General features: G+C 52.6%; 2 protein-coding genes and 1 non-coding gene across 3 annotated transcripts in view; all 3 read right to left on the minus strand.

The window, feature by feature from the left end:
- Positions 1 to 16201, minus strand: part of OTUB1 (OTU deubiquitinase, ubiquitin aldehyde binding 1) — a 25373-nt gene extending 9172 nt beyond the window's left edge. Inside the window, exons 1-5 of the mRNA XM_023186593.1 lie at positions 16064 to 16201; positions 11065 to 11339; positions 2705 to 3403; positions 1044 to 1105; positions 693 to 791 (exon numbers count right to left, since the gene is read on the minus strand). Of these exons, the coding sequence (XP_023042361.1) occupies positions 693 to 791; positions 1044 to 1105; positions 2705 to 2762 (219 nt within the window). The 5' untranslated portion in view covers positions 2763 to 3403; positions 11065 to 11339; positions 16064 to 16201. The remainder of the gene's footprint in view (positions 1 to 692; positions 792 to 1043; positions 1106 to 2704; positions 3404 to 11064; positions 11340 to 16063) is intronic.
- On the minus strand, positions 14053 to 16289 carry LOC111522480 (cytochrome c oxidase subunit 8A, mitochondrial). The gene is made up of 2 exons (XM_023186594.2): positions 16064 to 16289; positions 14053 to 14371 (listed from the first exon to the last, which is right to left on the minus strand). The coding sequence occupies exons 1-2, from the start codon at positions 16175 to 16177 to the stop codon at positions 14276 to 14278; spliced, it is 210 nt and encodes a 69-aa protein (XP_023042362.1). The 5' UTR covers positions 16178 to 16289; the 3' UTR covers positions 14053 to 14275.
- A 4015-nt stretch (positions 16290 to 20304) lies between these two features.
- On the minus strand, positions 20305 to 20411 carry LOC111522512. The gene has a single exon (XR_002725270.1). It is a non-coding gene; the product is annotated as a U6 spliceosomal RNA (small nuclear RNA).
- Positions 20412 to 24102: the final 3691 nt, after the last annotated feature.

A 24102-nucleotide genomic window follows, 5' to 3' on the forward strand; every position in this document is an offset into this window, starting at 1 on the left:
GCCAGGCTGGTCTCCAACCCTGACCTCAGGGGATCCGGCCACCTCGGCCTCCTAAAGCACTGGGATTACAGGTGTGAGCCACTGTGCCCGGTCCCCCCTTTTTCTTTTTTTTCCTGAGATGAAGTTTGGCTCTCGTTGCCCAGGCTGGAGTGCAATGATGTGATCTTGGCTCCCTATAACCTCCACCTACTGGGTTCAAGCATTGAATCAATGTGTTTTTGAGGCCCCAGCCTGCGCACTTCAAGAACCTGCAAGGCCGGGCGCAGTGGCTCACACCTGTAATCCCACCACTTTGGGAGGCCGAGGCGGGCGGATCACAAGGTCAGGAGATCGAGACCATCCTGGTTAACACGGTGAAATCCCGTCTCTACTAAGAAGTACAAAAAACTAGCTGGGTGTGGTGGAGGGCGCCTGTAGTCCCAGCTACTTGGGAGGCTGAGGCAGGAGAATGGCATGAACCCTGGAGACAGAGCTTGCAGTGAGCCAAGATCACGCCACTGCACTCCAGCCTGGGCAACAGAGCAAGACCCCATCTCAAAAAAAAAAAAAAAAAAAAAAAGAACCAGTAACAAGAGGTGTCCTCCAACACCCCATTCCCTCAGGTGACAGACCCAGCAGGAAGCACGTCTGAAGCAGGCACCCTCCTGCCCCATCCCCAGGGTGCCTCCCACCCACTCTGGCCAGGCTCCCACCTTGATCTTCTGTTGATAGATGTTGTCATCTTCAGCATACTCCTTGTATAGGACCGAGAGCTCCAGCCGCTCTGACACCAGAGGGTTCTGCACAGCAATCTGGAGGAGGCAGGGATCTGTCATGTCCTAGCAGGGAGATGGAGTGACCCATATCTAACAGCCAGAATAACTACAAAAGGGCTGGGCTGGTCACCCAGTGACACAGCAACCCCCAGAAAAGCACCAGCACCTAGCATAGCCTAGGAAGGAGGGAGCTTCCATAGAGACAGACAACAGGCCTCAAGCCCAGCCTATGCATTTCCACAATGGGGCTGCTGGCCACTGCCTCCCTTGCCCACTGCAGCCCCTCACCTCTTGCTGAATTCGGTCCTGCTGAGCCATGATGGCTTCATCATAGGCCAGACAGTTAACACCTGGGAAAAGGAAAAAAGCCAAAGATTACAGGGGGTCCTGGCCGTCTCCACTGCAGGCAGTTGGGCCAGGGACAAGAGCAGCCCAGGGGCAGGAAGACAGGCTTAGAATCTGGAAACAGGTGTGTTACATTCTGCTCCACCTGCACTGTGTCATCTTGGCAAAGTCCCTTCCCCTTCTGGGCTTTCATTTCCTCATCTTTAAAATGAAGGGGCAGAGGTGCACCGTGGTACCCCTAAGGTGCACTCTTCCAGCTCTGACACCCCCTTCCTCCCGTTAACATCACTTCCCAGCAGCCTGGGCATGTTCTGGGGCCAGGCGTGGTCTCTTGCAGAAAGTAGGATGAGGAGGCAGAGTCCTGGGCTGGAGGAGAGCTTCCTGTGAGCCTGCACTTTACTCCATCACCGCCTTCATCCTCTTGCGGTGCTGGATGTTGTTAATGGTGCCCATTTTACAATTAACAAAATAAATGCAGAGAGGTGAAGCAATCTGCCCAAGGTCACAACTAGCAAAGACCTGTGGTCAAACCCAGGTTTGTCTAAGTTCAGGCTGAGCTCTTCAGCACAATACCTATCCTTGGCTACCACATGGCTGAGACCTTTCCTCAACTGTAAAATGGAGCGAGTACCCCCGCCTTTCTTAGAGGCATACCAGCACGAGCTCTAGGATTATCAGTCAGCTGGGCAGCTCCACCCTGTCAACCCCACTGTGAGCAGCTATTGGTGAGTAGCCACGACACCTGAATTTGAGTCCTGGCGCTCTCTCAATGTCATCGTGAACAAGTCCCTTCCGGGGCCCCGTTTTCGCACTTCTGGTTCCCACAAGTGTTCGGTGAGAATTTAAGGTCAACTCTTTTGGGGCTCGCCATCCCAAATTCTTGGCTGGGCGTCGACCTACCCTTTTCGCACTGCTTTGCAAAAGAGCTGTCCCTGCCACCCAATGACCTACGCGGTCCCCAGGGCCCAACTCACAGGCGGGAAAAAAACAGTGGGACCATTTTTGAAAGGCCCATCTCCTCAGGAGACTAACAATGCCTAGGCAGGTGGAAAGGGGCTGCAAGGCCAGAAGAGGCGGCTCTACCAGAAAAAGTCGCAGGCCTCAGGGACAGATCCCGCAGCCCCTCACATCCCAGGGCCGCCTGCGACATCCCGAACGGCCCGCCCGGACCTTTGTGCTCCGTAGCCCAGAGAAACTTGAGGCCCTCAAGGCGCGGGTCGCCGCTGGAGCAGGCCGAGGGGCTCGGCCCTGGCCTAGGCCTCAGCCTGACTGCGAGGACCGGGGCGGGAGGGCTCGGGGCCCCAGGAGCCGGGAGCCCAGGGGCCGGGCAGAGGGCGGGGCGGCCCAGGCCCCGCCCCGGGCGCGCACGATGGAGAAGGGCCGCCGGCCTTGGCCCGCCTCGCCCGTCCTCCCTCCCGGCCGGGGGTCGCTGCGGTGGCTTCTTCCATTGTGAGGGGGAGGGGAGGCAGCGGAGGTGGAGGAAGGGACCCCCCGCGCACCTCGACCGCAGGGCCCGCGGCCCTGCCTCCCCTCCCTCCTCGGGAGCAGCTGGCCCGGCATCGCCCCCACTAGCCTGGGCCGGACATCCCTCCTTGGATCTGTACCTTCGGAGTCGCTGCCCAGCGGCTCCTGCTTCTGCTGCTGAGGTTCCTCCGCCGCCATCTTTAAACAGCGCCGCACTGCCGACCGCTTCCGGGTTGCCAATTGCCCTCCTCCCGGAAGTGAGCCGCTCCTCTTGGCCCCGCCTTGGCAACGGCCCTAGCAACGGGATCCCCTTAGGCGTTGTCAAGGAATCGGCTTCCACTCCGGTGGCAGGTGCTGGCACGCCAGGCCCACTGACCTGAGACCTGTAGGAGAGGCCGGCCGCCCCGGGTCCGCATCTCCACCCCACACAGTGGTTTGGCTCCATCTTCCCAGCCTCCCAAAGTTCCCGGTGGTGATTGCAGAGCCTCCTGGAGCCAATTCCGTTTTCTTTTCCCTGGAGTTTGAAACGCGGATCGTGTTATTGAGAGAAGTAGGAAGGTGAAATTAAAATCACCAATGGCAGCATTCCTGCTGCGGGCTTCGGCACGCACTGCATGCGACCATTGCTGCAGTGCGGAGCAGCATCTGGCCCAGGAGACAGGAAGTCCGCCAACGCCGGGGCGCCCGCGGAGCCCCACATCGTGGCCCCACGGAGCCTGGGTTCTCTGCCCGCTTTGGTGAGCTGCTTCCGCCAGGGAGACGGCGTCCCTTGGTGTCAAGGCCAAAGCCTCAGGACCTAACTTTGGGCTCTGTGTCCTCTGGTTGTAACAAAGCAGGGCCTTTAAAAAAAAAAAAAGAAAGAAAGAATGAAGGAAGAAAAGAAAGGGTCTCACTATGTTGCAGAGGGTAATCTCGAACTCCTGGGCACAAGCGATCTTCGGGCCCTGCCTGAAGAGTAGCTGAGATTCCAGCCACGAGCTACCACTGAAGCAGGGTCTTTATAAAAGCAAAGACTTCACAGAAAAGGAAAATAATGGTTGCCAAGAGTCAAGTAGAGGTGCTGGAGGGAAGTGGACGTAGCTATGAAAGGCAAAGTCTGGATTCTTGCGAAGGTGGAAATGCGCAATACCCTGACTGTGTCAGTATTCTGGTGTAGGCTTTACTACTTTTTTTTTTTTTTTTTTTTTGAGACGGAGTCTGGCTCTGTCGCCCAGACTGGAGTGCAGTGGCCGGATCTCAGCTCACTGCAAGCTCCGTCTCCCCCGGGTTTTACGCCATTCTCCTGCCTCAGCCTCCCGAGTAGCTGGGACTACAGGCGCCCGCCACCTCGCCCGGCTAGTTTTTTGTATTTTTAGTAGAGACGGGATTTCACCGTGTTAGCCAGGATGGTCTTGATCTCCTGACCTCATCATCCGCTCACCTCAGCCTTCCAAAGTGCTGGGATTACAGGCGTGAGTCACTGCGGCCGGCCTGCTTTACTACATTTTTGCAAGATGTTAGTGGGGGCAGGGGAGACTGAGTAAAGGATACATGGAATCTTTATAATTTATTTAAGTTCCCTGTGAATTATCTAAAAATTACGTTTAATTTTTGTTTGTTTGTTTGTTTGTTTGTTTTTAGAGAGTTTCGCTGTCGCCCAGGCTTTAGTGCAGTGGCGCGATCTCGGCTCACTGCAACCTCCACCTCCCGAGTTCAAGCAATTCTCCTGCCTCAGCCTCCCGAGTAGCTGGGACCCACGCCCGGCTAATTTTTTGTATTTTTAGTAGAGACGGGGTTTCACCATGTTGGCCAGGCTGGTCTCAGTCTCCTGACCTCACAATCCCTCCACCTTGGTCTCCCAAAGTTCTGGGATTACAGGCGTGAGCCACCGCGCCCAGCCACGTTTAATTTTTCAAATGGCAAAGATGGCTGGGTCTGGTGGGTTATGCCTGTAATCCCAGCGTTTTGGGAGGCCAAGGTGGGAGAATTGCTTGAGCCCAGGAGTTGGAGACCAGCCTGGGCAGCACAGGGAGACCCACCCCTGCATCTCTACAAAAAATATTTTAAAAAAAAGAAAAAAAAAATGGCCGGGTCTTTTTTATCACCATCATCCTTTAGCACTTAAGGAGGCTGCCTCAGTCCATCCCAACAGCCTCATCGGGTCCTGCAAGGGCAGGAGTGGAGTATGACCAAACGCTTTCATAAGTTGGCGCCAGTCCTGGAGCGGATGCAGTTGGTACCTGGGTTCACCAAACTCAGCCCACCCTGACCTTCTCACAGCAAGGTTTCTCACACAAGCAAGATGTAAAATGCCACATCTTACACATTACGCAGCAACATTACACATTACTATTTATTGGGTCATTAGACCTTTGGGGTTGCTTCCAAACTCAAGAAAACAAAAGGTCCCTCCATGTGGACCCCATGGCTATCAAACTGTTCATGCCTTTTCCCTTTTCCCTTTTTGAACCATGAAATCCATAACCGCCAGACCCGCAACAGCAGGAGAGAAATGGTACCAAATGAAGGGCAAAGATTTTGATAACAAAGATATTTATTTCTATTTGGCTTTTTAAAATCTTCAAAATAGCTCTATCCCTTCCCCCTTTACAGTCCATGCAGTGGAGCTGGGATTGGGACTAATGACAGGACAGGGAACAGCTGCTCTGGGGAGTGGAAGGGACGCCCTGTGGTGGCTCAGTGCTGGCCCGCAGCCAGGCTGCCAGTGCCAAGTGAATGCCTCCTCCTCCTCAAGGCTGTGGGTCTTTTTTTTTTTTTTTTTTTTTTGAGACGGAGTCTCGCTGTTGCCCAGGCTGGAGTGCAATGGCGCCACCTCGGCTTACTGCAAACTGTGCCTCCCGGGTTCCAGCAATTCTCCTGCCTCAGCCTCCCCCATAGCTGGAATTACAGGCGTGCGCTATCACACCCGGCTAATTTTTGTGTTTTTGGTAGAGACAAGCTTTCACCATGTTGGCCAGGCTGGTCTGGAACTCCCGACCTCAAATGATCCACCTACCTCGGCCTCCCAAAGTGCTGGGATCACAGGCATGACCCACTGTGCCCAGCCAAGGCTGTGGGTCTTGAAGAACAGACTTGCACTCTTCATATACAAAGGGCATGTAAGTGAGAACACCCTCTCCCAATTATAGCCCAGCTTTGTGAGGAGCGGAAGGACACAGTCCAAGGCTCCTCAGCCTTACCCTCCTAGTCAGGCAGAAGGGGAAGGAAATGGCCACAGGGAAGCTTTGGCTCTTAGTCCAGCCCAATGATGGTCAACTTTTACCCAGGTCTTTTGTTTGTTTGTTTGTTTTTGAGATGGGGTTTTGCTCTTGTTGCCCAGGCTGGAGTACAATAGCGTGATCTCGGCTCACCACAACTTCTGCCTCCTGGGTTCAAGCGATTATCCTGCTTCACCCTCCCAAGTAGCTGGGATTACAGGCATGCAGCACCACACCCAGCTAATTTTGTATTTTCAGTAGAGACGAGATTTTTCCACGTTGTTCAGGCTGGTCTTGAACTCCTGACCTCAGGTGATCCGCCCGCCTCGGCCTCCCAAAGTGATGAGATTACAGGTGTGAGCCACCACATCCGGCGTTGCCCAGCTCTTTTCAATGACGGTTTATTTGGTGATCAATAACTGTTCTCTTGGCCAGGCACAGTGGCTCACTCCTGTAATCCCAGCATTTTAGGAGGCCAAGGTGGGCAGATCACCTGAGGTCAGGAGTTCACGACCAGCCTGGCCAACATGGTTAAACCCCGTCTCTACCAAAAATATAAAAATTAGCTGGCTGTGGTGGTGCATGCCTGTAATCCCAGCTACTCAGAAGGCTGAGGAACAAGAATAGCTTGAACCTGGGAGGCAGAGGGTGCAGTGAGCTGAGATCAAGCCAGTGTACTCTAGTCTGTGTGACTGAATGAGACTGCATCTAAAAATAATAATAATAAATAAGTAGCCGGGCGTGGTGGCTCAAGCCTGTAATCCCAGCACTTTGGGAGGCCGAGACGGGCGGATCACTAGGTCAGGAGATCAAGACCATCCGGGCTAACACGGTGAAACCCCGTCTCTACTAAAAAATACAAAAAACTAGCTGGGCGAGGTGGCGGACGCCTGTAGTCCCAGCTACTTGGGAGGCTGAGGCAGGAGAATGGCGTAAACCTGGGAGGCGGAGCTTGCAGTGAGCTGAGATCCGGCCACTGCACTCCAGCCTGGGCGACAGAGCGAGACTCCGTCTCAAAAAAAAATAAAATAGGCCGGGCGCGGTGGCTCAAGCCTGTAATCCCAGCACTTTGGGAGGCCGAGACGGGTGGATCAGGAGGTCAGGAGATCGAGACCATCCTGGCTAACCCGGTGAAACCCCGTCTCTACTAAAAAATACAAAAAACTAGCCGGGTGAGGTGGCGGGCGCCTGTAGTCCCAGCTACTCCGGAGGCTGAGGCAGGAGAATGGCGTGAACCCGGGAGGCGGAGCTTGCAGTGAGCTGAGATCCGGCCACTGCAGCCCGGGCGTCAGAGCAAGACTCCATCTAAAAAAAATAAAATAAAATAAAATAAAATTAAATTAAAAAATATATAAAATAAAATAAAATAAATAAAAAATAACTGTTCTCTTATCCCCATTCCATCTGTCCTGTTAATTTTACCGTGTGAGGATTTTGGTTCTCTATCCTAGAGCATCTAAACCCACCTGCAGGCCCAGCACGGTGGCTCACACCTGTAATCCCAGCACTTTGGGAGGCTGAGGTGGGTGGATCACCTGAGGTCAGGAGTTCGAAACCGGCCTGGCCAACGTGGTGAAACCCTGTCTCTACTAAAAATACAAAAAATTAGCCGGGTGTGGTGGCAGGCGCCTGTAATCCCAGCTGCTGGGAAGGCTGAGGCAGGAGAATCGCTTGAACCCGGGGGATGCAGGTTGCAGTGGGCCAAGATCATGCCACTTCACTCCAGCCTGGGCGAAAGAGTGAGACTCCGCCTCAAAAAATAAAAAAATAAAATCCTTGGCCAGGCACGGTGGCTCACACCTGTAATCCCAGCACTTGGTGGGAGGCCGAGGCAGGTGGATAATGAGCTCAGGAATTTGAGACCAGCCTGGTCAAGATGGTGAAACCCCATCTCTACTAAAAACACAAAAATTAGCCAGGCACGGTGGCAGGCGCCTATAATCCCAGCTACTCAGGAGACTGAGGCAGGAGAATCACTTGAACCCAGGTGGCAGAGGTTGCAATGAGCCATGACTGCACCACTGCACTCCAGCTTGGGCAACAGAGTGAAATTGTCTCAAAATAAATAAATTAATTAAATTAAATTAAATAAATAAAACCCACCTGCAGATTTGCCAGGAGCCCCTGGCACAGCCCCAGACATTTTTCTCTGCTCCCCAATTTGCCACCCTGGAAATGGTCCCATGCTGCTGGGTCCTGGCTGTCAAGGGCCTGTAATGACACAGGCAGCACAGGCGCTTGGTTGAGGCTGCATGTGGGAGACAGTCACAGAGGTGACAGGCAGCAGCCAGAGTGCCAACGTGGCACAGATGCCTCCTCACAGCAACCTGCCAGACTGGTACCTGCCCAGGCCCCACATCCATGTCCATGGGATTCCATCAGGTGGAGGGAGGGGAGGAGACCCCATAGTTGGACTCAGGGACTGTGAAACCTCAGCCTTAGAGGAAGTTTACACAACAGCCCAGAGGCCCCAAAGGGCCACATGGCTCCAGACCCACCCGATCTCTTCTGCCTCTGCCTCTCAGGGAAGGGAGCCAGGCTGAATGGACTAAGACAACAGGGGTATGGCATGGGCCCTGGAACAGCCACAGTCCTCACAGGAAGGCATGGCCAGCCGAAAGCCTTGAAGGGTGGCCACCCATGGGGGTTAGGCGACCATTCTCGGTGCAGACTTGGGAGTCGGGCAGCTGCCCAGACAGCAGGAGTAGGGGCATGCTTGGCCCCCACACGAACCGTGCATCGTACCCACAAGCGTCCCCAGACAGCAGCCCTGAAATCGTGGTCTAGGGAGGCTTTGATGGCAGCAAAGGCTGATGCGGCAGAGCAGGGTCTGTACCTCAGGGCCATCAGTTGAGCTGTGAGTGACCTGCAGGATTCGGACCTTCTAAGGCCAAAAGCAAGCAGAGAGGCAGAGGCAATGCAGACAGAGCCCCTCCTAAGCAATTCACAGCGTCCCAGTCCTCGCTGGGGCACCCACTGTAAGTGCTGTACGTTCACTTCACTTTCCGCCTGCAGAGGGTCCCAGCAGCTGGTCCCAGCCCCTCCCCAGGGCCTCACAGCACCACATGATGCATTACTTTCCTTATTGCTTCGGTTACAAGTCACCACAAACCTAGTGGTTTAAAACAACACAAATTTATTCTCTTTCAGTTTTTTGGTTTGTTTGTTTGTTTTGAGACAGAGTCTTGCTCTTTCCCCCAGGCTGGAGTGCAGTGGTGCGATCTCGGCTCACCACAAGCCCCGCCTCTCGGTGCATGCCATTCTCCTGCCTCAGTCTCCTGAGTAGCTGGGACTACTCATCTCAAAAAAAAAAAGGAAACTCAAGATAATGGGCTGGGCGCGGGGTCTCACGCCTGTGATCCCAGCACTTTGGGAGGTCAAGGTAGGAGGATCACCTGAAGTTAGGAGCTGGAGACTGGCCTGGCCAACATGGTGAAACCCTGTCTCTACTAAAAATACAAAAATTAGCCAGGTGTGGTGGCGGGTGCCTATAGTCCCACCTACTCAGGAGGCTGAGGCAGCAGAATCGCTTGAACCTGGGAGGCGGAGGCTGCAGTGAGCCAAGATCGTGCCACAGCACTCCAGCCTGGGCAACAGAGCTAGACTCCATCTCAAAAAAAAAAAAGAAGTTTATTGCGGCACTATTCACAATAGCAAAGACTTGGAATCAACCCAAATGTCCATCTGTGACAGACTGGATTAAGAAAATGTGGCACATATACACCATGGAATACTATGCAGCCATAAAAAAGGATGAGTTTGCGTCCTTTGTAGGGACATGGATGCAGCTGGAAACCATCATTCTTAGCAAACTATCACAAGAAGAGAAAACCAAACACCGCATGTTCTCACTCATAGGTGGGAACTGAACAATGAGATCACTTGGACTCGGGAAGGGGAACATCACACACTGGGGCCTATCATGGGGAGGGGGGAGGGGGGAGGGATTGCATTGGGGAGTTATACCTGATATAAATGATGAATTGATGGGTGCTGACGAGTTGATGGGTGCAGCACACCAACATGGCACAAGTATACATATGTAACAAACCTGCACGTTATGCACATGTACCCTAGAACTTAAAGTATAATTAAAAAAAGAAAAAAGAAAAGAAGAAGGCCGGGCGTGGTGGCTCATGCCTATTCCAGCACTTTGGGAGGCCGAAGCGGGTGGATCACCTGAGATCGGGAGTTCAAGACCAGCCTGACCAACATGGAGAAACCCCATCTCTACTAAAAATACAAAATTAGCTGGGCGTGGGTCCCAGCTACTCAGGAGGCTGAGGCAGGAGAAACCCATGAACTCGGGAGGCAGAGGTTGCAATGACCCGAGGTCGCACCATTTCACCCCAGCCTGGGCAACAAGAGCGAAACTCCATCTCGAAAAAAAAAAGAAAAACTCAAGATAATACTTTTTCCAGTGCCACGTCCTTGCTGTGTGTAGCCCCGTGGCTATGAGACCAGCACCTCATCTGTGCCCACAGCCAGAGGAAAGCAGCCCTGAGCCAACCAAGGGCCAGGCCACTGAGGGCCCTCTACTCAGGAAGTGCAGGCCTTGGGAGAATGCCCCGGCCTCCCACACCGGCCTCCCACACCGCAGTGGCTGGCTGTGGTTGGTCCCCAGGGCCAAGGAGCTGCCAGCTAGGCCAGGAGATGAGCCTGAGAGGACAGGCGGGGGCACTCAGGTCCCACCTCCACAGGGACTAATGTAAGCAGAAAAGCCTCCCAGAACCATGCACAGAACAAGGGGTGGTCCTGTTGTGTGGGAGATGGCCATGAGACCCCTCCATCCAGAAACAAGGGAGTTGTTGAGGTACTGGTATGTGGCAGGTGGATTCTCCTAGGTCAGCACCCCATCCTGGCTCCAGATCCAACACGGACTCACTTCTCCCTGGCTGACGCTCCCACCGGGCACAGCTGCAGCATTCTAAACCCCACCACGGGCAACAGGTCCAGGCAGCTTCTCCGCGGCCCTCCAACCAGGCCCTGTCCCTTCAGCCTTAGATACAAAGTCTGGCTTGTGTGGAAGGAAAGGAGCCACCTAGGAGGCAGAGGACAATTTCCTAACGCTCGGGAAACAGCTATAGCAGAAGCTGAACCCACTCCAGTATCGGACACTGGGCCCCACATGCTTCCCTGGGCATCACGCAGAAAAGCCAAGCAAGACCAGACTACGGCAGGGGAGTCGGGTCCACCCTCAGCTCTGTCAACATAAATCAGGAAACAGCCTGCAGAACAGGAGCTGGGAAGACCTGTGTTCAGACACCCAGGGCCTGAGGCCAACCACAGCCCTCCCCTCTCACCTGACATCTCTGCCCACTGTTCCGGGCACAGGCGTCCTGGCAGCCTCAGCTCCACAGGGGAGACGGAACCTGTGTCTGTTCAGAAATCAGCCGAGTGACCCCAGCAAAGGAAAGGTAAAGCCATGTCTTCCTCGAGGCTGGAACCCGGCAGGGCTAAGTGTTTCTTCCAGCTGCTGGCAATCAGGACTCCAGCTCAGCGCAGTGTTTCTGAACATCGCCCCTGCTGAGGTACTTCCTGCCCCTCACACACCGGGAGAATCACTGAGGAAGGACTCCTGGGGACAGAGGAATGGTAGATTCCCCAAGTCAAACAGAGGAGGAGAAAGGGAAGCTGGCAGATAGAACAAGGAAGGCCAATTAGTCCACAACCGTGTATGGAAAGTGTTGGAAGGAAAGGGGCCCCGGAGTTGACATTTAAAAAGCAAGCAGCGGCCAGCAGCGGTGGCTCACACCTGTAATCCCAGTACTTTGAGAGGCCGAGGTGGGCAGATATTGAGGTCAAGAGATCCAGACCATCCTGGCCAACATAGTGAAACTCCATCTCTACTAAAAATACAAAAATTAGCTGGGCGTGGTGGCACACGCCTGTAGTCCTAGCTACTCGGGAGGCTGAGGCAGGAGAATCACTTGAATCCAGGAGGCAGAGATTGCAGTGAGCTGAGATCATGCCACTGCACTCCAGCCTGGCAACAGAGCGAGACTCTGCCTTTAAAAAAAAAAAAAAAAAGCAAGCAGCCAGGCGCAGTGGCTCACGCCTGTAGTCCCAGCACTTTGAAAGCCTGAGGTAGGAGGATCACTTGAGCCCAGGAGTTCGAGATCAGCCAAGACCCCATCTCTACAAGAAAATGTTTTTTTTTTTTTTTGAGACAGGGTCTTGCTGTGTCGCCCAGGCTGGACTGCAGTGGTGCAATCTCTACTCAATGCAACTTCCGCCTCCTGGGTTCAAGTGATTCTCCTGCCTCAGCCTCCCCAGTAGCTGAGATTATAGGCATACACCACTATGCCCAGCTAATTTTTTATTTTTTATTGTTAGTGGAGACAGCATTTCACCATCTTGGCTAGCTGGCCTCAAACTCCTGACCTCAGGTGATCCACCCGCCTCAGCCTCCCAAAGTGCTGGGATTACAGACATGAGCCACCGTGCCCAGCCAAGAAAATGTTTTAAGAAACTAGCCAGGCATGGCTGGAAGCAGTGGCTCATGCCTGTAATCCCAGTACTTTGGGAGGCTGAGGTGGGTGGATCACGAGGTCAGAAGTTCGAGGCCAGCCTGAACAACAAGGTGACACCCTGTCTCTACTAAAAAAATAAAAATTAAAAAAAAAATACCATTAACCGGGCATGGTGGCACATGCCTGGAATCCCAGCTACTCAGGAGGCTGAGGCAGGAGAATCACTTGAACCCAGGAGGCGGAGGTTGCAGTGAGCCAAGATCGCTCCAGTACACTCCAGCCTGGGCAACATAGCGAGACTCAGTCTCAAAAAAAGAAGAGGAAGAAACTAGCCAAGCATGGTGGTAGCACATGCCTATAGTCCCAGCTACTGGGGTATGACCTGTGGTGGGAGGATCACTTGAGCCTGGGAGGTCAAGACTGCAGTCAAAAGTCAAAGTTACAGAGCTGTGATTGCACCACTGCAGTCCAGCCTCAAAAAAAAAAAAAAAAAAAAGGGGGGGGGGCGCTGGGAGCAGTCTCTCACACCTGTTAATCCCAGCACTTGGGGAGGACGAGGAGGGTGGATCACAAGGTCGAGTTTGAGACCAGCCTGGCCAACATGGTGAAATACCATCTCTACTAAGAATACAAAAATTAGCCAGGTATGGTGGCATGCCCTGTAATCCCAGCTACTCAGGAGGCTGAGGAAGGAGAATTGCTTGAACACCAGAGGCAGAAGTTGCAATGAACCGAGATCGCACCACTGCACTCCAGCCTGGATAACAAAGCAAGACTCTGTCTTTTATTTGTTTTTTTTTGAGGCAGAGTCTTGCTCTGTCGCCCGGACTGGAGTGCAGTGGCCGGATCTCAGCTCACTGCAAGCTCCGCCTCCCGGGTTTACGCCATTCTCCTGCCTCAGCCTCCCGAGTAGCTGGGACTACAGGCGCCCGCCACCTCGCCTAGCTAGTTTTTGTATTTTTAGTAGAGACGGGGTTTCACCGTGTTAGCCAGGATGGTCTCGATCTCCTGACCTCATGATCCACCCGTCTCGGCCTCCCAAAGTGCTGGGATTACAGGCTTGAGCCACCGCGCCCGGCCAAGACTCTGTCTTTTTAAAAAAAAAAAAAAAAGGCAAGATTGCCGGGCACTGTGGCTATAACCTCAGCACTTTGGGAGGCCGAGGCAGGCAGATCACTTGAGGCCAGGAGGAGTTCAAGACCAGCCTGGCCAACATGGTGAAACCTCGTGTCTACTAAAAATACAAAACAAATTTAGCCGGGCGTGGTGGTGTGCACCTGTAATGCCTCAGGAGGCTGAGGCAGGAGAATTGCTTGAACCTGAGAGGTGGAGGTTGCAGTGAGCCGAGATCACACCACTGCACTCCAACCTGGGCAACAGAGCGGGACTCAGTCTCAAAAAAAAAAAAAAAAAACCCAGGATTCTGCAAAGTTCCTACCCCCAATTAGGAAGGGCACTAGCACCTAAGAAATGAAGTCCACCGAAAAAGAAGACTAGAGAAGGTTGGCCCGTTAGAGGAAAGGCTTCTAGCTGAAGATCCAGCCCCAATGGGACAGACACACACACCCCCACTGGGCTTTGCACAAACAACGGAGCTGGAGGGGAGGAGCCAGAAAAACTGCCCAATGACGAAAGGCTTTGTCTTCTCAGGAAGCCAGGCACCATTTAAAGGCACGGAAGTACACAAGGAGACCAGCTAAGGCAGGCACACACAACCCACCACAGGGCAGTCAGCCGGGCGCTCTTCTCCACACCCCCACCCAGTGCCAGTGGAGGCATGAGCCCAGGGAGGAGGGAAGGCACAATGAATTTCTGAAGTAAAGTTTAAATAGATTTTATTGTTACAAGGGGGATCCCACCAAGCAGGGTCAATGACCCCCCAGGAGGTCACCATGGAGACATCAAGAGGTCATGATTGCAGAAGAGGTGACTGGAATTGAACGACATGATCCAGGGGAGGCCGGCCAGAAATGCAGTAACATGACCAGGATAGGCCGGTGGGGCTGGTCAGGTCACAGTGTGAGGAGCAGAATCGCCCCCTTCACTCCGGCCGCTTGTAGTCCTCCAGGTGTGACAGGATCCAGCCCGCTGGCAGGAGGAAGGTTACAAAGCAGGCGGTAAGCGCAATGGCCTTTTCCTACACAAAGCACAAGAAAGAAGGCACCTCGGAGTCAGTATTCCCCTAGGCTCTCTAAGTCCTAGCAGTTCCCAGGCAGCAGAAAGCCCCCCTCAGGGAGCCAGGACTCAGAGGCAAGTGGGAGGCCCCTCATCCTCACATTAAAGGAATCTACGCTCCAGGGAGCAGACAGGGCAGATCCAAGGCTCCACTAACCCTTGAGGTAAAGGGTCAGTTATAAGGAGGGGGAGGAATGAGAGGAAAGAGAGACAGCTAGGGTTAGGGTTCAAGGAGAAATCCACCACCAGATCACAAAGGAAGGGAAAGGAAGCCGGATTTATTGAAACCTGTTTTTTTTTTTTTTTTTTTGGAGACAGAGTCTTACTCTGTCACCCAGGCTAGGGTGCAGTGGCATGATTTCGGTTCACTGCAGACTCCGCCTCCTGGGTTCAAGCAATTCTCCTGCCTCAGCCTCCCGAGTAGCTGGGATTACAGGCGCCTGCCACCGCGCCTGACTAATGTTTGTATTTTTTAGTAGAGGCAGGGTTTCACCATGTTGGCCAGGCTGGTCTCGATCTCCTGACCTCATGATCCGCCCGCCTTGGCCTCCCAAAGTGCTGGGATTACAGGCATGAGCCACTGTGCCCGGCCTGAAACCTGTTTTAAAGCTGGTCTGGGGCGGGCATGGTGGCTCACGCCTGTAATCCCAGCACTTTGGAAAGCCAAGGAGGGCGGATCACAAGATCAGGAGTTAGAGACCAGCCTGGCCAACATGGTGAAACCCCGTCTCTACTAAAACTACAAAAAATTAGCCCGGAGTGGTGGTGGGCGCCCGTAATCTCAGCTACTCCGGAGGCTGAGGCAGGAGAATCGCTTGAACCCGGGAGGCGGAGGTTGCAGTGAGCCAAGATCGCACCACTGCACTCCAACCTGGGCGACAGAGCGAGGCTCCGTCTCAAAACAAACAAACAAAAAAAGCAAAGCTTGTTTGTTAACACCCAGGATCCTTGCATGGACCAGTAACTCCAAAACTGTACCTATGATTCCTTGCCTTAAAACCCCCTCCCAGGCCGGGCGCGGTGGCTCACGCCTGTTAAGCCCAGCACTTTCGGAGGTTGAGGGAGGCGGATCAAGAGATAGAGACCATCCTGGCCAACATGGCGAAACCCCGTCTCTACTAAATATACAAAATTCAGCTGGGCACGGTGGCGCGTGCCTGTAGTCCCAGCTATTCGGGAGACTGAGGCAGGAGAATCGCTTGAACCCGGGAGGCAGAGGTTGCAGTGAGCCGAGATCGCGCCAATGCACTCCAGTCTGGCAACAGAGCGAGACCCCGTCTCAAAATAAATAAATAAAATAAAATGCCACTAACAACCATTATCGTCGCTGACAGCGTCAGGCATCCCCCAATGAACCAATAAGAAAATGGGCTCGAGGCAGTGCAGCGAGGAGGCGACAGGGGAGGGAGAGCCTGACAGGGCCTGACCCGAGATCCTGGGGCTGTGGGGAAAGACCTAACGCCGACAGCCCCGACTGTCGCCCGGGCAATGTCCCCGTCGTTCGCGCCCTCCAGACATGCCCACACCAGCACTGCTGCTCTCCGCTACGCTGCGAGGCGCGGGGTGCGGGGCATTCTCAGGACCGCCTGAGGTCAGCAAGGCAGAAGGGGCAAGCCCACGGCGCCTCCCGTGCTCTTCCCGGCCAGTTCCTCACCATGATCCCAAGCTCCTCCTCCGGGGGCATCGAATGGATCTTGGCGCGCGGCACTGGGAGCCGCCGGGCCGAGCCTGTCAAGCCCCGCAGCAGCAGGGACGTCAGGACGGACATGATGACACGGAGTACACTACAAAAAGCGGTCAGCCGTAGCCCAAGGTCAGCAAGCCAAAATGGCTGCGCCGGCCGGAAGTTCCGGCATTGGGGAGGCCGGGAAAGGGCGGCCCGGAAGTCTCTCGGAAATGACGCAAGAACACACCTCCTACCGCCCTTGGCAGTTTTTGGCGCGTTCCTCGAAACAGCCAATTGACACCTTCCTACCGCTATGGGCGGAGCACAAAAGGGCTCTTCTTCTGGTTCTGTTCCTCCTCCAAGGCCTATACTTGTGAGTGACATCTCAGTTCACCCAATCATGTACGCGAGAAGCCTAAACTGTTCTTGACTCCTCCCTCCATTCATACTGTTAAATTTCTCTCTATTCGGGCCGGGTGTGGTGGCACACGCCTGTAATCTCAGCACTTTTGGGGAGGCCGAGGCGGGCGGATCACCAGAGATCAGGATGTTCGAGACCAGCCTGGCCAACAAGGTGAAACCCCGTCTCTACTAAAAAACAAAAGTACGGGCTGGGCGCGGTGGCTCACTCCTGTAATATCAGCACTTTGGGAGGCCGAGGCAGGTAGATCATCTGAGGTCGGAGTTTGAGACCAGTCTTGCCAACATGGTGAAACCCCGTCTCTACTAAAAATACAAAAATTGGCCGGTGGCTCACGCATGTAATCTGAACACTTTGGGAGGCTGAGGCGGGTGGATCACCTGAAGTCAACAGTTCGAGACCAGCCTGGCCAATATGGTGAAACCCCGTCTCTATTAAAAATACAAAAATTCGCTGGCATGGTGGCGGGCGCCTGTAATTCCAGCTCGGGAGGCTGAGTCAGGAGAATTGCTGAACCCAGGAGGCGGAGGTTGCAGTGAGCCAAGATTGAGCCATTGCACTCCAGCCTGGGCCACAAGAGCGAAATTCCGTCTCAAAAACAAAAAACAACAATAAAAAAAGTTTGAGAGCAGCCTGGCCAACATGGTGAAACCCCGTTTCACCTCTAAGAATACAAAGAGAGCAAGACTCTGTCTCAAAAAAAAAAAAAAAAAGTCTCTATTCAGAGTCCCCTCCTCTCCACCAGGCCTCCATTCCTGACACTGACCTAGTAACCAAACTCCCCTCAATTACTCTCAATTACTATTACACTCTTCAATTCCAGTTACCATGCTGGAGCAGCCAACTTCCCTTTCTTCCAACCCTCTCTCTATCTCTCCCTCCCCCATCCTTTCCTTCTTGGTTTTTTAAACCTTCATCTGACGAAGTCATATACTTTGAGTGGCTCCCCATTGCTTCCTAGGCAAAATCCCAATTCCTGAATGTCACTGTCCAACCTCAACTCTCAAAACTCTTCAATATTCCACACCTTCGACCCTGCTCTCTGATTTCCACCACGAAGCCTTTTGTTGCATTCAAAATGCACTCTGCATTTTGTTGTTGTTGAGACAAGGTCTAGCTCTAAGCCCAGGCTGGAATGGAGTGGAGTGTGATCTCAGCTTAGTGCAGCCTTGCAACCTCCACCTCCCAGGCTCAAGCCATCCTCCCACCTCACCCTCCAGAGTAGCTGGGATTACAGGCGTCCACCACCATGCCTGGCTTTTTTTTTTTTTTTTTTTTGAGACAGAGCCTTGCTCTGTCGCCCAGGCTGGAATGCAGTGATGCAATCTTGGCTCACTGCCATCTCTGCCTCCCAGATTCAAGCAATTCTCCTGCCTCAGCCTCCTGAGTAGCTGGGATTACAGGCATCTGCCACCATGCCCAGCTATTTTTTGTATTTTCAGTAGAGACAGTGTTTCACCATGTTGGCCAAGCTGGTCTTGAACTCCTGACTTCAGGCGATCCACCCACGTCAGTCTCCCAAGGTGCTGGGATTACAGGTGTGAGCCACCGTGCCCAGCCTTGTTTTTTTGTTTTTTTTTTTGAGACAGGGTCTTACTCTGTCACCCGGGCTGGAGTGCAGTGGTGCGACCTCAGCTCACTGCAACCTCCACCTCCCGGGTTCAAGCGATTCTCCTGCCTCAGCCTCCCTAGTAGCAGGGACTACAGGTGCCTGCCACTGCGCGCAGCTAATTTTTGTATTTTTAGTAGAGATGGGGTTTCACCACGTTGGCCAAGGTGGTCTAGAACTCCTGACCTCAGGTGATCCGACTGCCTCTGCCTCCCAAAGTGCTGGGATTACAGGTGTGAGCCACAGCGCCCAGCCTAATTTTTGTAGAAATGGAGGGGGGTCTTGCTATGTTAGCCAAGCTGGTCTCAAACTGGTAAGCTGAAGTGATCCGCCCAGATCAGCCTCCCAAAGTGCTGGGATTACAGGCATGTGCCACCGCGCCTGGCCTTGCCTCTGAACTTTGGGTTTTGTTTTGTTTTGAGACATGCTGTTACCCAGGCTGGAGAGCAGTGGTGCAATCTCGGCTCACTGCCACCTCCACCTCACTGGTTCAAGTGATTCTCCTGCCTCAGCCTCCCAAGCAGCTGGAATTACACACCTGGCTAATTTTTGCATTTTTAATAGAGACAGGGTTTCACCATGTTGGCCAGCCTGGTCTTGAACTCCTGGCCTCATGTCGTCTGCCCGCCTCAGCCTCCCAAAGTGCTGGGATTATAGGCGTGAGCCACTGTGCCTGGCCTTGCTTCTGCATTTTATGTTCATTTTTTCAGCTCCTATCCAGGCTGCCTTTTTCACCAAGCTAACTCCTGCTTCCTGGCTTCCAGTTAATGATACCACTTACTTTATTCAGTGAATACGTGTTAGCCTTTACTGTGTGTTAGGAACTATTGTAGACACCAGTATAAACGAGGTGGATAAAGTTCCTTGTCACAAAGCTGACATTCTGAAGGTAAAAAACAATAAATGGGCACTTAATTAGAAACGATTGTGTAAGTGTTGCGGTGAAAATAAAACGATGATGTGCTAGGAAGACATGTGGGGCGGGACTACTCAGGATGCCTTCACTGGCCACCCCAAGCCTGTGTCTCCTCTCTGTCCAGCAACACCTGTGACAGCCCTGCCCCACATGGTGGGTCTCCATCAAGACTAGGGGCCACCTGAGGGCAGAGCCTGTGTTGGTTCACCAGTTTCCAACCAGACACTCCAAATGTTTCTAAACTGCAGGAGGCTGAACAGTATTGAACTTAGGTAGAAGGCAGACGAGGAAAGGGGGTGTGGGACCAGCCACTGGGCCAGGTCTTAATGGTACAACTTCATTCCAGGTTTACAATAATGTCATGAAAGAGATACTACTATTATTTCGATTATTTTATTTTGAGACAGTGTCTTGCTCTGTTGCCTAGGCTGGAGTGCAGTGTCATGACCACAGCTCACTGCATCCTCAACCTCCCAGGCTCAAGTGATCCTCTTGCCTCAGTTTCCCGAGTAGTTGGGACTACAGGCACATACCACCATACCTGGCTAACTTTTTATTTTTTGTAGAGACAGAGTCCCACTATGTTGCCCAGGCTGGTCTTGAACTCCCGGGCTCAAGCAATCCTCCCACCATGGCCTCCCAAAATGCTGGGATTACAGGCGAGAGCCACTGCACCTGGCCTATTTCAAATTTTTTACAAATGAGGAAACAGGCCTGAAGAGTCAGGTGACTTGATCAAGATCATGAAGCTACAAGGCTGCCTTGCCAGGATTACAGGGCGGGTCTGTTGCCTCCAAAACCCATGCTTTTAGCCACCACACATGCTGCTGCAGAGGTGGACTTTCCAGAAGTTCCAGTTTTGACATTGAGGTTAATAACCAAAGTCTGTGGCAGGGGGTGGCGATGGGGTGGCAAGAGATCGAGAAACCGGAGCTTCGGAAGAGAAACCTCAGCCCATGGGTGGTGGGGGCGGTGTCACAGCAAGGTGGCAGTGAACTCGGAGTGCCCTAGAAGGGCAGCTGTGTCTGAGCTTCCTTTGGAGGGACGTGTTCCCAGGCCCCAAGCTCACCCCTCCTCATTGCCCCTCATCTTCCCCACCCCATCCTAGTTTGTTGTTTGTTTTTGGCTTATGACAACACAAATTTATATTCTTACAGTTCTAAAGCTCAGAAATATAAAAAGATGTCAGAAGGCCAGTATTTCTTGTCAGGGCTCCAGGGCAGAATCCATTACCTTTTTTAATTTCTAGAAGCCACTTGTATCTCTTGGTTTGTAATCCCTTCAAAAATATGGAACGCTTCACGAATTTGCGTGTCATCCTTGCACAGGGGCCATGCTAATCTTCTCTGTATCGTTCCAATTTTAGTGTATGTGCTGCTGAAGTGAGCACTGTTTTTTTTGTTTTTATTTGTTTGTTTGTTCGTTTTTTTTTTCAGAGTCTCGCTCTGTAGCCCAGGCTGGTGTGCCGTGGTACGATCTCAGCTCACTGCAAACTCTGCCTCCCAGGTTCAAGTGATTCTCCTGCCTCAGCCTCACCAATAATAGCTGGGATTACAGGCACACGCCACCACGCCTGGCTAATGGTTGTATTTTTAGTAGAGACACGGTTTCACTATGTTGGCCAGGCTGGTCTCAAAACTCCTGACCTTGGCCAGGCACGGTGGCTCACGCCTGTAATCCCAGCACTTTGGGAGGCTAAGGCGGGCGGATCACAAGGTCAGGAGATCGAGACCATCCTGGCTAACATGGTGAAACCCCGTCTCTACTAAAAATACAAAAAAAAAATTAGCCGGGCATGGTGCTGTGTGCCTGTAGTTCCAGCTACTTGAGAGGCTGAGGCAGGAGAATGGCGTGAACCCGGGAGGCAGAGCTTGCAGTGAGCCAAGATTGAGCCATTGCACTCCAGCCTGGGCAGCAGAGCAAGACCCTGTCTCAAGAAAGAAAAAAAAACCCTCCTGACCTCAAGTGATCCACCTGCCTCGGCCTCCCAAAGTGCTGTGATTACGGGCGTGAGCCACCATGCCCGGCCCCATTCTTAGCAATCTCAGCCCAACCCCACCCACAACCACTAGGGCCCTGTTCTTGCCCCGCACTGAGTCCTAGCAAACAGCCCGGGATGGATGCTTCTAAACTTCCTCCCCAATCCCCAGGGGCACAGGGTTAAGAGACCCAGGCCCCAGCTGGCTGCCGCTGGGAGAAGGAAGAGGCAAGGACCTCCCTGCTGCCCTCCTGGGCTTGTCTGGCACTGGGAAACAAAGGAATAACTCCCCAATTAGAGCACAGTCAGGTGTAGGCAAGAGAAAAATAGCTTCCCTCCACCCCTCTAGGTTCTTTGGCTGGACTATGAACTAAATTGACTTAAGACAGATCAACAGGTGAAAAACCATTTCTTTTTTTGTTTTTGTTTTTTTTGAGACCGAGTCTCGCTGTCGCCCAGGCTGGAGTGCAGTGGCCGGATCTCAGCTCACTGCAAGCTCTGCTTCCCGGGTTTACGCCATTCTCCTGCCTCAGCCTCCCGAGTAGCTGGGACTACTGGCGCCCGCCACCTCGCCCAGCTAGCTTTTTGTATTTTTTAGTAGAGACGGGGTTTCACCATGTTAGCCAGGATGGTCTCGATCTCCTGACCTCGTGATCCGCCTGTCTTGGCCTCCCAAAGTGCTGGGATTACAGGCTTGAGCCACCGCGCCCGGCCGAAAAACCATTTCTAATTAGATGCATACTATGATGGTTAGCACTGAGTGTCAATTTGATTAGATAGAAGGATACTGATCCTGGGTGTGTCTGTGAGGGTGTTGCCAACGGAGATTAACATTTGAGCCTTGCTGAGGAAGGCAGACCCACCCTTAATCTGGGTGGGCACCATCTAATCACCTGCTAGTGGGGCTACAATATAAAGCAGGCAGAAAAATGTGAAAAGACAAGCCTGGCCTGGCCTCCCAGCCTACAACTTTCTCCCATGCTGGATGCTTCCTGCCCTCAAACATCAAATTCCAAGTTCTTCGGTTTTGGGACTCGGACTGGCTCTCCTTGCTCCTCAGCTTGCAGGCAGCCTATTGTGGGACCTTATGATCATGTAAGTTAATACTTAATAAACTCCCCTTTATATACATATATCCTATTAGTTCTGTCCCTCTAGAGAACCCTAATACACATACACAAGGGAGTACCACAAAACATGTAGCTCGAAGGGTCAAATGACTGAAGCTTATATAGCATCCTGAGCTACAGAAAGAAACAGGGGATGGGAGTTCTCAGGGGTTATGAGGGTGAGGGGAGGATGTATATGGTGAAAAAAGGCTGTCTTATTACACAGATGAAGTCTCCAGTGATCAAAGTTGTTTGGGCCGGGCCTGGTGGCTTACACCTGTAATCCCAGCACTTTAGGAGGCCGAGGTGGGCAAATCACGAGGTCCAGAGATTGAGACCATCTTGGCCAACATGGTGAAACCCGTCTCTACTGAAAATACATAAAATCAGCTAGCTGGGTGTGGCGGCGGGCACCTATAGTCCTGGCTACTCGGTAGGCCAAGGCAGGAGAATCACGTGAAACCAGGAGGCAGAGGTTGCAGTAAACTGAGATTGCATCACTGTAGTCCAGTCTGGTGACAGAGCATGACTCTGTCTCAAAAAAAAAAAAAAAAGTTGTCTGGAGCAGCCCTCTTCCTGATATAAGATACTCTTACCAATGTAAGACTAGTAATATAATTTCTATTATGCATGTAAATTACAAAATAGCAACCTAAAAGGAAGAAGCTGAAACAAAATTAACATAAGCAGACAGCTTATTTGGGCCAAGTTTGATGATTATAACCTGGCAGCATAGAATCAAGTTATCCTGAATATACACTCTGATTAGCAGCAGTTGTAACTGGATTTTTTTTTTTTTTTTTTTTTTTTTTTTGAGACAGAGTCTCCCTCTGTCACCCAGGCTGGAGTGCAGTGGCACCATCTCAACTCGTTGCAACCTCCGCCTCCTGGGTTTAAGTGATTTTCCTGCTTCAGCCTCCCGAATAGCTTGGATTACAGGTGCCTACCACCACACCCAGCTAATTTTTGTATTTTTACTTTTTATTTTTTAATTTTATGTATTTACTTTTTTTTTTTGAGACAGAGTCTCGCTCTGTCGCCCAGGCTGGAGTGCAGTGGCGAGATCTCGACTCACTGTAAGCTCCGCCTCCCAGGTTCACACCATTCTCCTGCCTCAGCCTCCCCAGTAGCTGGGACTACAGGCACCTGCCATCATACCCGACTCATTTTTTTGTATTTTTTAGTGGAGATGGTGTTTCACCGTGTTAACCAGGATGGTCTCGATCTCCTGACCTCGTGATCAGCCTGGTTTACCCTCCCAAAGTGCTGGGATTACAGGCATGAGCCACCGCACCCGGCCAATTTTTGTATTTTTAGTAGAGATGGGGTTTCCCATGTTGGTCAGGCTGGTCTTGAACTCATGACCTCAAGTGATCTGCCTGCCTCAGCCTCCCAAAGTGCTGGGATTACAGGCGTGAGCCACCGTGCCTGCCCTGTAAGTGGATTTTTAAAAGCAAAAAAGGAAGACAGGGAGCCAGGAGGATCGCTTGAAACCAGGAGTTCAAGACCAGACTGGGCAACGAAAACCCCTTTCTCTACAAAAAAATAAAAATGGTGTGACATGCGAGTGCCTGTAGTCCCAGCTACTTGGGAGGCTGAGGTGGGAGGATTGCTTGAGCCTGGGAGATAGAGGCTGCTGTAAGCCATGATCATGCCACTGTGAGTGACAGTGAGACCCTATCTCAAAAAATAATAGGGCCGGGCGCGGTGGCTCAAGCCTGTAATCCCAGCACTTTGGGAAGCCGAGACGGGCGGATCACGAGGTCAGGAGATCGAGGGCATCATGGCTAACACAGTGAAACCCCGTTTCTACTAAAAAATACACAAAATCTAGCTGGGTGAGGTGGCCGGCGCCTGTAGTCCCAGCTACTCGGGAGGCTGAGGCAGGAGAATGGCGTAAACCCGGGAGGCGGGGCTTGCAGTGAGCTGAGATCCGGCCACTGCACTCCAGCCTGGGCGACAGAGCGAAACTCCGTCTCAAAAAAAAAAAAAAA

Source organism: Piliocolobus tephrosceles, chromosome 13 (genome assembly GCF_002776525.5).
Source record: "Piliocolobus tephrosceles isolate RC106 chromosome 13, ASM277652v3, whole genome shotgun sequence".
Lineage (NCBI taxonomy): Eukaryota > Metazoa > Chordata > Mammalia > Primates > Cercopithecidae > Piliocolobus > Piliocolobus tephrosceles.

Coding starts and splice junctions, on each gene's coding strand:
- LOC111522480 (XM_023186594.2), bottom strand. CDS start 16,177: ATGTCCGTCCTGACGTCCCTGCTGCTGCGGGGCTTGACAGGCTCGGCC. Junction 14,372..16,063: donor AGGAGGAGCTTGGGATCATG/GTGAGGAACTGG, acceptor TGCTTTGTGTAG/GAAAAGGCCATTGCGCTTAC.